Source organism: Lactuca virosa, chromosome 5 (assembly GCF_052849685.1).
Source record: "Lactuca virosa cultivar CGN04683 chromosome 5, Lactuca_virosa_CGN04683_v6, whole genome shotgun sequence".
Classification (NCBI taxonomy): Eukaryota; Viridiplantae; Streptophyta; class Magnoliopsida; order Asterales; family Asteraceae; genus Lactuca; species Lactuca virosa.
The window spans coordinates 281,075,676-281,089,984 of record NC_136430.1 but is presented as its reverse complement, the minus strand read 5'-3'; the positions used below and the strand labels follow the sequence as shown (position 1 = coordinate 281,089,984).

The window sequence follows — 14,309 nt, the reverse complement described above, 5'->3', positions numbered from 1 at the left end:
TAATAGTATAATTTATACGTTATTGTCACAAACAAGTTTAGGCAAATTTTCAAAAAAATTAACAAATTTAATGTATATTTTTACAATTTATAAAAGTGACAAAGAAAATATATATTAAAATATAAAAATAAGCAATGAGTTGGTGATGATTTTGAGGATGTACGAAGCGCATGTTAGCTACTAATATCATAATATGCTAACATACACCTAAGACTATCTATCAAACTATCACCTGCTTATTTCAGATTTCCAGTGGCCTCTGAGCTTTCCATCAAGTCTTTGTTTGGCTTTTCTTGCTACACATCCTAGCTTCCCATCTTCATCTGAGCTTCTATGCTGTTCTCAAACATTTTTAACTAATTAGTTGATGGATTAATTAGATCAAACACATATCGGTGTGTATTTGTAATAGATACATAACACATGTTTATCTACTATCTAACCAGAGTAAGCTTTTTAATATGCGAATCTGAAGCAATTCTGGCTAAGAAATGTAAACAGTTACTGAATATTCTGTTAATCTTTACCGAGCAAGGAGTGGAGGTGAGATGGGTATGGTAAGAAACTCTGCTTCGTGTATACCCAAGAGCAGAATTGATGGTAAACGAAGAATCAGACCACCCAGTACCTCCATGGAACCTCCTCCGACGAGCGACTTCGAGTCCAGGTATCTTACCAGCCATTCGACGAAATGCCCCAGAGAAACCTCTAAAAGAATCTCCTTAAACTATCCTTATTTGATATCTGGAATTTCATTTAGACCAAATCAGAAACCCTTCGATGAAATCCAAGTTTCATTTAAAGCTCATCCTATGGAGTCTTTATAATGGTGGGTATATAGTCTTACTGGCCGACAAAAAGTGAGACCCACTAATTGAAAATCAATTTTGTTTGACTCGAATCATCATAATTTTCATTATTCGTTGGAATAATTGGATACAGAGACGAAATATAGAAGCAAGTGGAAGAGATATTTGTATTAAATAGTGGGTACAGAAACGAAAAGCCGAAAGAAGGAAGTTTGAGGGGAAGAGGAAAGTTGCTATCAGACTGATTGGGCGAGGATTGAGAAGCATAGAAATGGCCGAATGAGAGCAGACAAAATTGGGGATTTAGCGTTTCAAGGTGAGCCACGTGATCATGCTAATCGTTAAGGCCGGCATAGTTCACGATCGGATGAGTATATCCGGATTCCGGACCAGATAGAGAAATGATGAGTGTTTTTTGCTACTAAAGTTTGCAAGATTCGGTTCGGACGTGTAGTAGATTAGTGATGAACGTGAAATTTTTGTTATGAAACCAAGGTAAGGTTATTTGATGTCATCAAATAGAAAAACTGCAAATTTGGTGATGTGTTTGTAAAAAGGTTAGGTTTTAGACCTTTTTGTTGGAAAAATTAATAAAAAAATTATCTCTTTATTAAATTTGGACATATTTAAATATAAATATATATTGTATATTTTATTAATATTTAGTGGGTTATGTTTTCCTCCGTGGGAGCTTCGAAACGATATATGTCGTGTCCAAAATAGAGAATGTATGAATGAGACGTCGATACTCAAAAGATGAGTATTTGGAAATAATGTGGTTATAAGCATGTGTCTTACATAGGAAAAAAAGCAAACTCTTAGTGGATTTATAAGCATAGATGTGCAATGGGTTTACAAGTTTCTATGTATGGTTTTACTCCAATACTTATGCACGCACAAGGGTTGCAAATCATGGATTTTGTAGTCAACAAACTCGTATGTGGGCGTGACATGCAGATATGAATGCAACTCCGAAATTCCGAACCCGTGCAAGCCACATTTTTACAATTGCATGGTTAAACAAACGACACTTTTGTTTAAGGGAATCGTGTCCAACACGAGCATCAGTTAATCGACGTGATTATTTACTAATTATTTGTTTTTCAAATTTATTAACGAAAACCAACAATCTTAAGCAAATTTTCGCTAAATTGTTTCAATCGAGTTTGTTTCGATTTAAATCGATTTTTTCTTCTTTATTCGTTTTTATTTATGCTAATCATGTTATATCTGTTTTATGTAAACATATTATGTTTTGTGTAAACAATTTCGTTTGACTAATCTTTTCAGAATGGTGGAAGGTTCCTCAAACCAAAATACTAATACAACTGTGAACCAAAATGCTACCACACATGTGCCAAACTCCATGGTTAATCATGTTGAGAGACCAACGAAGTTTTCTAGTTTTAACTTCAAGAGGTGGAAACAAAAGATGTTCTTCTACGTAACCACACTAAAGTTGGCTCAGTTCCTCGAACTGATGTTCATTACTATCCTGCTCCCCCTCAACAATTGAATTATCAATATGATCTTGTGACATCGAACTCAAGTGCTCCCCCTCCACTTGACTATCCTGCAAAATAGGTAGACGTTCGACATGTACTTTTGATGTTGAGGTAGATTTAGAATCATCTTCTTCCCTAGTCATCGTCGAATAATCAGAATGCTTCGATGCTTTAGGAATCCGATTATCTTCAACATGAACTTCAGTAACAATTGCTCTATCTGGAACGCCAAAAATTAATTCATAATCAATATCGAAAGAGTTTACAATAGCTGACTCATCATTCGTTTCTGAAATAATTGGTCTTTGTTCGAAAGTCTGTTGGACACATTTGATGTGATAATCATCAAAAGTTAGATTGAATGTTTCCTTAATCTTCCTTGCTCTCTTATTCAACACCCGATATGCGACAGAGTTGTGCGAGTATCCCAAGAATATTCCTTCATCCACTTTGGACTGAAATTTTGAAAGATATCTTTGAGATTCATGATGAAGCACCTGCAACCAAAAACATGGAAAAATTTCACATTCGGTTTTCGATTGTTTATGATTTCATAAGGGGTGATGTTAGAACGACGATGAATGAATGATCGGTTTTGAGTTAAACACGCTATTGAGACTGCTTCTACCCAGAGATATTGAGGCAAGTTTGCATATGTCAACATTGTTCTTGCTGCTTCGCACAAAGATCTGTTCCTCCTTTCGATGACACCATTTTGTTGCGGTGTGTAAGGAGTTGAAATTTTATGTGAAATTCCTAATTCAGCCAAGAATGAATCAGGAGTCTGATTCTTGAATTCTGAATCATTATCACTTTTGATTCTTCTAACTTTCTTCCTCAAACTCAATTTGATGTTCTTGATGAAATCGATCTTTACTTGAGCAGTTTTAGACTTCTGACGAAGAAAGAAAACCCAGTTAAACCTTGAAAAGTCATCAACAATGACCAATATGTACTTTTTCTTATTGAGAGTCTCATCAGTCGAAGGTCCACAAAGGTCAATGTGAAGAAGTTCCAGAGGTTCGATGATCTTTGAGTCGATGACCATGGGATGACCTTGACGATGTTGCTTTCCCTGTTCACATGTTGCACATAACGAATCGTTATCAAATTTTAATACTGGTAAGCCACAAACAAGGTCGTGTATAACCAGTTTGTTAAGATTCTTGAAGTTCAGATGGGAGAGTCTTCGATGCCACAACCAACTGAGATCAGATGAGACTTTTGAAGGTAAGCAAACAGAGGGAACATCGACAATTGGCTTCATGTCGAGTGTAAACATGCCACCTTTCCTTTTCGATTTTAGCAAAACTTCATTTGTTTCTTTATTCGAGATGACATTTCCTTCTTCATCGAAGACTACTTGATTGGTAGTGCCCACAACAAGTTGTGAAACACTTATCAAGTTGTGCTAAAGACCTTCGACATATGCCACCCGGTTAACTATAAACTTCCCATTCGTTACTTTCCCATAACCTTTTACCTTGAATTTTTAGTTGTTTCCAAACTTCACAACTCCAACATTATCCAAACTTCTAAAATCCCGCAGATTCTCCTTTCGATCTGTCATGTGACGAGAGCAACCACTATCAATATACCAATGTTCATCGTATTGCTCGTCACAAAGTACATGCGATCAATTAAAAGAATTTAGTTACCCCAAGACTTTTTGGGTCCATGGATATTAGTTTGAAATGCATGGTGAAATGAAGAACCTAGTACCTAATTTTGAATTTTCGACTTTAAGCTATCTATTAGTCAACTTCGACAGAGTTGGGCATTGGAATGTAATCATTCAGTGGTTTAGGTTTGACACTGACTTTCCTTTTTCCATCAACCGTTCGTTTTGAATCAACCTTTTTCTTGGGTATTTCTTTCCACTGTTTCACTGATGGATTCGATTCCAGTGATGATGAACTACCATTTTGTGACTCGTTCAAGTAGCTTTCGTAGGCATACTTAATTTGCTCTTCAGAGAACTTTCCCGATTGGTATTGCTTCCCTTTGCCTTCAAGCCAGTGGTTAATATTCTTCACATCATTTCTCCCTTTGAAAAACGAAGCTTTGACTTTCTGCTTCGATTCTGGATTTGGAAAATGAGGTTTTGTTGGTTTGAACGGTTCAGGTTTCTTTCCTTTTACTTCCAATTTTTCAAAATTTTGTTTTCGAAAAGATTGTTTTGAAACAGATGGATTTGGAGAATTATGAAATCGATTTTGATATTGCATATTATAACCAACCGATGTTCGACGAAAAACCTTTTGTCCTTGTGAAAAACTTCTTTGACCTTGAAATTGATTGAATTTTCTTTGCTCATTACGTTGAACAACATTTCTTTGAAATTTCTTTTGAGAAAACTTTTCACTTTGAGGATTTGGAACAAAACTCCTTGGATGTTGGTTTTGTACAAAATTTTTATTTCTTTGTGTTTGAAAAATTAGTGTTCGAACTGGTTTGTGAACATTAAATTGGTCCTTTTGAAAATCATTTTGCTTTTGATTGGACTTATTTTAAACAAAAGTCTTATCTTGAGAAAACGTCTTAACTTGTTCAGATGGTTTTTGCTTAAAAACTTTTTGTTTTTGAAAAGTTTTGACATTCTTCCAATAGACTTTGTTTCGTGCTTTTGACATCAAACACCTTCCTCTTTTGCAACTTTTTGAACATTCTCATTGAAAATTTGTGCTTTTGTTTTCTGAGTTTTCGAAACTGGTTCATTTGTTTGATTATCAACTTTTGATTTTTCTGATTTAACTTCCCAAACTCGTTTCAGTTTTTGTCTTTGAAAAGTCGTTGATTTCTTGTTTAGGGTATTTTCAACCGTGCTTTAATTAGAAAAGAACCCTTATTTCGTTGCATCTTTGTTGTCTTCCTCACCTATTTTATTGATTTCAGGATGCACTTTGTCACCATTTCCAATGGTAACAAACACTTGATTAGGTAACACAACTTCATCGGTGCATTTAAAATTCGGATAGACAACTGTGTTGGATTCTAGATAATGAGGACCCTTTTCTTTCATCACCTTTTCGAACTGTTTTGTTTCCTCATAAACCTGTTCGACAACAACTCGGGGAATAGTTGTTTCTATCAGAACATCATCCTCATCCCTATCAGTCTCACAGTCTTCGACAACCACATGGTCACATTTATGAACTTTTGATGTAGAGGGTTGGTCAGTGATGCGTACAAATAGCTACACCTAATTTTAATATTTATAACCTAACTACCTTAACTAACTACTTTGCACCTAGGCATTGTACCTACTCGGATTGTAGTGTAGTTTAAGTAAGTTGGGGTCGAACGCAGGGAACAGATTTAATTAGCTAAAATAATTACTCTAAATTAATCTAAAATCAAACAATAATTAAAAAGGTTTTTTATCCGATTTTGCAAGATCAGACTAACTTAACTCAAATTCAATCAATAATTAAAAACACTCATGTTTAGTTCGAATCCACTTCTTCTTTATGGTTAGCTAACAATTATGGATTATCAAGTTGGTTATTATTGTATTAGTAATTTAAGTCTAAACTTACCAATATTAAACTAATTCATGTAAAACTATGTATGGTCACACACAATCAAACACAGAACCAGTTATGGATTATGAATATGCTATGTAAGATTATGCAAACACAATTATGGTCATAATTTATGTTCTCTAGCACAGAAAAATTTAATTACTTTAATTACTATCTAATATTGGTCAATCCTAGCTCTAGCAATTCAATGTTCACTAAATCACTAGGTTTCAAGTTCATGTAATTTAATAATCACTAAGCTACACAGAACATGAATTCAAGCAACTAAAGAAACAAATATTAACATGCTAGGTAGTAACAAATCATACACAAGCAAGTTACCAACTAAATAAATCCATTATCAATAAGCTAAACCATAAGTCAGAAACTTCATCTAGCTAAACAAGAGTAGCTAGATTCAGCTGCTCATAGCCACAAATAAAGTAGCACAAATCATAATAGAAGTCATAATGAATGTACCAAACAAATAAACTATTGATGTACTTTCCTCCCCTTGGGTGATAAAAACCTTTTCCAGAACTTCTTCTCTTCTCAAAAGCGTCTCTAGGTTTGCCTTCTATCAGCCAAAAAAACCCCTCCAATCGTAATGGACTAAGGTATTTATAATTTCTGATTTTGCCGAGTTCACGTCGTGAGCCTATACGCCTCACATCGTGAGTATGAGATAAACGTGTTCGACAAGTACTCTTTCATCCGGATGCATATCTTCTAGAACACTCCAACTCACGTCGTGAATCTAGACATCTCACGACGTGAGTATAGCAGATTTCGTGGGTTTCTTTTCTTTTACATCTTCAAGTCTCTAAAGTTCCAAGTATTGTCAATTTTGGTCCCTTTCTTCGAAAATGCTCCTACTTTGGCTGCAAATAACAATTTATCCTTATAGGTACCATAATTCTATGCAAATAACCAAAATATCAATAAAAATGTAAATAAATATTGCCTAAAAATATGTATAAATATGACAATATCAAAATACCCCACACTTGCTCTTTGCTTGCCCTCAAGCAAATCTAATTATTTTTCAAACCAACATCACATAGAACGATCCAACTCAAACTCAGCCATTATGCCAAGACCTCAATGCATGCATTTTTGTCTAAAATGTTTCCTAAGTAACCCCCTCAATTCTAAATACTCACAATCCTCGTAAACACGCACCCACTTCTTTTGAACAATGCTCATTTTATGCATCCCTCCGAATCCATCCGCAGAAATCTTCCTAACCTCAAGGTATTTTTGTAAAGCTACCCAAACATACATAAACTAGAGAATTACAACTTTAAGATACCACAATGGAGCTCTTGAATTCTTCACTTTCTTTGATATTAACTCTTTGATTTCTTCGAATTCACCACCTTTTTGTTTGATTTCCGGTATCTTCAACTTTTGATTTTTTCAGAATTTTTGATCTTTGATCTTCAAACTTTGATACTTCTATAGCTCAAAAAATTCTTCAACCTTTTAACTTTTCGGTAATTTCTCTTTTTTTTTAAATATCTCACTTTTTCCACTCAAAACCCTACATGCTTAAGCAGGGGCGCTTAACTTCAACCTTTATTGGTTAAAGATATTAGTTTTCCTGGATACATTTCAAGTACAGGCTGCTAAACATATTACATCCCTCAAACTAAGCGGGGTTGTGTTTTTGTCCCATGATTTTACTAGAATAAAGGAGGCCACAAATGCACTATAACGTATATTGGCTCAACTAAATATTTGAGCTCTCATCGGATCATCCCACATAACACTAGCAACTTAAGTTTAGATTATCATTATTACTAGAATTTTTATTTAGATTATTATTTCAAATCTATGTCCAAAATTTTTTAAATTTACTAAATTCTAGCAATTTACTTTTTTCAACCTAAACAATTACTTTTTCGACCTCCTACCCCACACTTATTACATACAATGCCCTCATTGTATGCGTAAACTAAATTAAAAACAATAAAAGGGAGAAAAAGGAACAGACTCCCCTGGGATAGCAGTGGCGTGATCGAACTCCAAACGTGTGGATGAAATGTGCATCTCGAATATGGACTTCTTCTAAGTCGGAACTTGGACCTTGAACTCGCGAAATATGTGAATGAGCCAACAAGCAACTAATCGAAACTTAAATCTTCAAGAAAGGTGGATGCAAATCTTCAAAACGTGTAGAATAATGTGGGAAAGCATGCGCCACATTTATAGTAGAGGAAACGAGCCATAATAATCGTCATAAGAACTTCAAATATGATGGTGGCGATCCATGTAGTGAATAGGAACGAAAAGGCTTTACTATGATGAAAACAGAAAACTCACGACGTGAGTAATATATCCCACGTCGTGAAATCGCTGAACTTCGTATTCTGAAATACCTCGTAACCCAACTCACGACGTGAGGAATATAGCCTCACGACGTGAAAACTGGGCGACTGAAAATTAAAACTGCCCATTCTTCTTAATAATTTTAGCATTCCACCCCAATATCTTAATGGATAAAGACACTTCTAAATGCAGAATTTCTATGACGTTTCGATAAATTCATCCTCTCTCTCGACTCACCCCACACTTATTTTCAATTGTGGGTCTCGACTCGCGACTCTAGACTCTAGACAACCCTTGGCTAGACACATACGCTCTCGACTCGACCTTCTTTTTCGAGACTCCAAAGAAAATCTGAAATAAAGCCACCAAAGGACAAATAAAAGTAACATAATAGCTTATAAGTCTTACAAACCATAATCCAAGTTCAAAACCACAAAAAAAAACTAAACCACATAAAATTAAAATAGAAACTAAATAGACATGAAATCAATCGTCATCTTCTTCATCCCGTGCTCCACTCGTACCAGCCCCATCGCCCTTCAAATGTTGATAAGAGCTCCACGTTGGGCAAATGGGGTAGTGACCCAAATGTGGTGGTTGTTCAATCTGGAAATGTCGGACCATGTTTTCCATTGTACTCCCAATCCAATTAGTTCTCAACGACAGCTGATCAAAATAATCCGCCATATCTCCTCCAAAATGCGCTTCTCCAAAAGGTGTGGGTTGATGCACCGGCTGTCCTCTCTCTCCTCGTCCTCGCACATTCCTCCTCCGAGGCCTTGGCTGTGGTTGTTGCTCAGGCTGTCTACTAGGCTGCTTTCCATCATATCCCTCATCATCAGTATGCACAAGGCCCCAATGAGACCCAAAATTCCGAACAACCCTCATTGTCTCCAAGTATCCCATAGTGAACTCGTTATCCTCCATGCAAGTTAACGAGTGGGTAATATCGGGAACGGTTAAGCCATAAGAACGGGCCAATCGAGTGATAAAGTGGCCCCTACAGATAGGGCTCCCGGGGCGGGAACTTGTAGCAGAATTAGCCAAGAAACGAGCCAGGAAATATGGAATATTACAACACACTCCTGGCTGTAAGATGCACCATAAAAAAAACAAATTTTGCTTCGTGACCTTATCCCCATGGCGCCTATGATGGATGGAGAAAGTGATGAATCGGTGTATCAAGCGGTTAATGGGGGATCTAATGCTGCTCTCGGTTGTCTCCGTTGCTTACAAAGATATTTTTGGGAAATGGTTTTTCATTCACGTGCAAGGGCTGGCATAATTTATTTGGTATCCAAGAGAGGGTATATAAGGAACTATGTGTGGAATTTTTTGCAACTGTGGCATTCCATGAGAATGTCCAAGACCCTACGTTTCCGCAAGCCTTAGTTTTTAGACTCGGGGGTGAATATCGTGTATGCGGTTTGGTTGAATTTTCCTGGAGAATGGGGTTATACGAGACTCAGGAAGCTATGACTCCATAATTTGTTATGTTTTTTAGGGAGGCGGCTCGAGGATATGAAAATGGGGTCTCGGGGCTTAATCTTGCCCAATGAATTGTAGGGGCAACAACAATTTCCCTATTATACAACCACCCTAGCCTGTTGTTGCAACGTGTCAAAATATCTCGTGGCATGGTGGTCGGGAAAACATAGAATGGGTGCAAACTTGCCACCCCTGTTGGAACTTCTCTTCTGGGAGCCATTGCTGCAAAAATAAACATAAAAAAAAACCAACAAAAACATCCCAAAAGATTAGCATTAAACAGAATCCGAAACTGTTAGTGTCCAGGTTTCACGACGTGAAACCATAAGGGTTCACGACGTGAGTTTGTAATCAGAAGTCAGAATCGGGCAGAGCATAACTCAAATGGGGCCAACAATGTCAATAGGGTTTATTCCTAGGGCAATTTCAAACTCATTACATGCATATGCAGCAAAAACTTCACATATTTAGGGTATCAATTTTTTATATTCAAGTGAAATGCAAACCCTAACCCCTAAATCTAGCAAATAAGTCAACAATAAACAATGTAAAGAAGATTAATTTACCTAAATTGGAGGATTATGTAAGCACAAGAAGAATAAAAGATGGAATCGGCCGAAATCGTGAAGAGGGGGGGACCAGAGGCAGCTTCTAACTTCGTGGGGAATAAAGAATGTGTTTTAGGTCAACTGGTTTATGCTTTTTCTGTGGTCCCGTATTATTCATTGTTCACGTCGTGAAGTTACAAACATTCACGTCGTGAGTCCATTTTGGGCTGTACAAATGGGCCATTCAATTTAAACATTAAGTGGGCTGGACTTTGAATAGATTAATGAATTGGGGAATATAATGGCCTAACAGAAAGGTGTCTGTAAGTCACACTAGACTCATGTCGTGAACCATAATGATTCATTTCGTGAGTTCATTTGGATCTTCAAACTTCAATTTTTAATTAATTAAACCATCTAATTTATTACCACTTAATTCTACTGACCCCACACTTAATATCCTATTTTGCACAACGTGGATTAAATTATACGATCGATTACTCAAAGACTAACAACGCAAAAACTAAAGAAAGAAAATTCAAACCAAACTCGGGTTGCCTCCCGAGAAGCGCTTCTTTTTTATGGAGTCGTGAGCCGGACTCCGTACCTCCTTACGTTGAATCTTCAGATGCGTCCATCACCAGCTGGATTTTCTGCTCCTTCCATCGCCTTTTGTATGCTTGAACACGTCGAATGTACGCCTTTTTTGAATTTTCCTTTTTAGCCTTCGCCTCGTCTATGTCAAGCTTCCTTTTTGTCCCTTTTGTTTCCAATTTTTTTTCATTCTTCTTTAGCTCAATATAAACCTTCTCTTCTTTCGCCACTGGAACCGTCTCCTTGGAAGTAGTCTCGTCTTCATCACTTGACAAATCATCGTTTTCCTCACTCATCAAAGTTGTTGGTTTTGTGTAGGCAATGACTTCAAGGAAAAATGGAACGGATGCCCTTGGTTTAGTGCGTTTGACTTGATGAATCGTCTTGATTTCTTCCTCCATGAGCTTTTCTAATTCTTCAAGTTCATTATCTTCATCAATATTGAACACCTCACCGTTAACATCATATCCTTGAAACCCATCTTGTATTCCAAAATCTTCTTTATCATCACCAACCCTCAATGTAAGCTTGGATTCACGAACATCAACTAAAGCGCTAGCAGTATTCAGCAAAGGGTGACCAAGAATGATTGGGACATTTACATCCTCCTTCATATCCATAATCACAAAGTCAACTAGGAAAACAAATTTCCCAATTTTAACAAGGATGTCTTCAACAATTCCCCTCGGGTGAGTCACCAAACGATTGGCCATGTGGATGGTCATCTTTTTAGCCTTCATTTTCTGAATATTCAGCTTTTGATAGAATGAATATGACATCAAATTTATGCTATCCCCGGAATCAGCTAAAGTATAAGTCTTCAAATTGTTACCAAACTCAAATGGAAGAGTGAGGCGTCCAGGGTCTCCCATCTTTTTAGGTATCTCTCCCAATACAGCTCTTGAGCTTTGCTCATTAAGAATGACTTTGGAATGCTTCTTTAATTGTTGATGAGTGTCCATAAGATCTTGTAGGAACTTCGCGTATTCTGGAATTTTTGAAAGTGAATCGATAAAAGGGGTATTAATAGGAATACCCTTTATTTGCTGAATAAACTCCAGATATTCCCTTTCCAGTGGACTGAGATTAGCTCGGGACGAGAATGGTAAAGGCGGTTGATAAGCCGGGACGGATTCTGAATTTTTCTGTTCAGACAGATCCCATGTCGTGAGCATGGCGGGATCACGACGTGAATCTGGTGTTTCAGTAGCAATTTCGTTTTCAAGCTTCGACTTCTTTGGCTTTGGTCCGGATGGCTTTGGTTCCACTTCTAATGCTTCTAGGAACTCAGAGATGGCCTCTTCTTCAGTATCAATCATCATTACATGGGATTGAGTATTCTTTTCGGAAAATTGTGAGGATAATTTGTTGCTCACCAAAGTAGTTAATTGACTAACTTGGACTTCTATATTATGGATCAATGCTTGATGATTTCTTAAAGAGGCTTGCTGGTCAATCATCATTGTGTGCTGTTCTTTCATCATTTTCATGTGTTCCTTTAGCACCGCATCGGTGTCATCATGCCTTTTCTCGGAAGCTTCCATAAATTTGGTCAAAATGTTTTCCAAGTCTACTTTCTTTTCGGCTGGTGGTTGCTCTTTTTGGTAGATGCCTCGGCCTGTCTGCTTATATTTTTCTTCCTTTTGCCTCTTGTATTCATCATATGACAACCACTCTTTCTTTGGTTTTCTCCAGTCCTCATCATACTTATCCCCACTCGAGTAGCAAACTTGAGCCTTTTTGTACCCGTTATCGTCTAAACTGCAATCCTTGGTCAAGTGTGGACCATTACACCTTTCACATCCAACTCTTATTGCATGAATTGATTGGTCCATTTGGGTCAATCTCTGGTCCATGTTATTCAACATCGCCATCATAGCAGCCATTTCTTCAGATTGTGCACCCCCACTGCCTTTGGTTCCATCTTGTCTTGGGTTGTGGTACTCACGAGAGTGTTTTGCGAATTCTTCAATTAGCACCTTGATCTGATTAGGATTCTTCTTCGTGAGAGGGCCTTGCGAATCAAGGAGTTGTCTAGTCATGACATTGACCCCATCATAGAAGATAGACATCTCTTGCTGAATACTAAGGTCATGTTGAGGACAATTCCTGAACAATCCTTTGTAACACTCCCATGCCTCGTATAGTGACTCCCCCGGTTGTTGCTCAAAGTTGGCTATTGCCTTCTTGAGTTTAGAAATCTTGGATGGTGGGCAAAATTGATCTAGAAACTGCTCATGCATTTGAACCCAAGTAGTGATTATACCAGGTGGGAGTGCTTTCAACCAGTCTTTTGCAGCTCCTTTGAAAGTAATTGGTAACATCCTTAGCAAGAAAATATCTCTATTGATATTTGGGACATTGAAATGGTCAGCAATGTCGTTGACCTCATCTAGATGTTTGAAAGCATCCTCATGATCCTTTCCATAAAACGGGATATCCTTTAGTGCATTAAGGATGTGTCCCTTCAACTCGAATGTGGCAGTGGCAGGAATCGCGGGTTTTACTAATCCCGGACCAACATCTTCTCTAAATACGCTTCTTGTAAGCTCCCATTGTCATTTCTTCAATGTTCGCCATTTCGTTGCTTGGCTCGTCTTCGGGTTCGCTCGTATATAGTCCAAACTCGTTCTCGGACTCGTATTCAGACTCGTTTGGGATAGGTATTTGATCTAAACTTGCAATCTTGCTTTTGTCCTTCATAGATGAGTTCGATTCTCCCGTTTTCTTCCCCGACTTCTTTGAGAACATTGACTTGAGTTCTTGTAAGGGCGTCTTCTTTGGTGTTTGATCTTCTTTCACATTCTTATCTTTCTTTTTGTGAAGGGTAGACTCTGGATCTTCAAGTGGTGGCACCAAAGGTGTGTTGGACCCTCTGGTCATGTACTTCTGTAAAATAAACAAAATAAAAACCTAAAACTGAACTAAAATAGAAAGACAGCCTAAAAACAAAGAAAACTAGGAATCACAGGATTCACGTCGTGAGTTCTGTAATGCAAGAAAGAAAAATGAAACTGAAAAATAACTTTTTGCAGGTTTTACCCCACAAAAAGGATCGATTAATTTAAAGCAAAATAAATCAGTAATTAACTAAGCCGTTCCCCGGCAACGGCGCCAAAAACTTGATGCGTGCAAGTAGCTACACCTAATTTTAATATTTATAACCTAACTACCTTAACTAACTAATTTGCACCTAGGCAGTGTACCTAGTCGGATTGTAGTGTAGTTTAAGTAAGTTGGGGTCGAACGCAGGGAACAGATTTAATTAGCTAAAATAATTACTCTAAATTAATCTAAAATCAAACAATAATTAAAAAGGTTTTTTATCCGATTTTCCAAGATTAGACTAACTTAACTCAAATTCAATCAATAATTAAAAACACTCATGTTTAGTTCGAATCCACTTCTTCTTTATGGTTAGCTAACAATTATGGATTATCAAGTTGGTTATTATTGTATCAGTAATTTAAGTATAAACTTACCAATATTAAACTAATTCATGTAAAACTA

The 14,309-nt window shown here is 37.1% G+C and overlaps 1 protein-coding gene and 1 non-coding gene across 2 annotated transcripts; one reads left to right on the top strand and one right to left on the bottom strand.

Annotated features, from left to right (window-relative positions):
* Positions 1-228: 228 nt before the first annotated feature.
* LOC145112808 (uncharacterized) lies at positions 229-683 on the bottom strand. Its single transcript, XM_079048928.1, has 2 exons — positions 444-683; positions 229-336 (listed from the first exon to the last, which is right to left on the bottom strand). Exons 1-2 carry the CDS (start codon positions 681-683, stop codon positions 229-231), a joined length of 348 nt encoding a protein of 115 aa, XP_078905054.1.
* A 12,204-nt stretch (positions 684-12,887) lies between these two features.
* On the top strand, positions 12,888-12,994 carry LOC145118355 (small nucleolar RNA R71). Its single transcript, XR_013713310.1, has one exon. It is a non-coding gene; the product is annotated as a small nucleolar RNA R71 (small nucleolar RNA).
* The last annotated feature ends 1,315 nt before the right edge of the window (positions 12,995-14,309 follow it).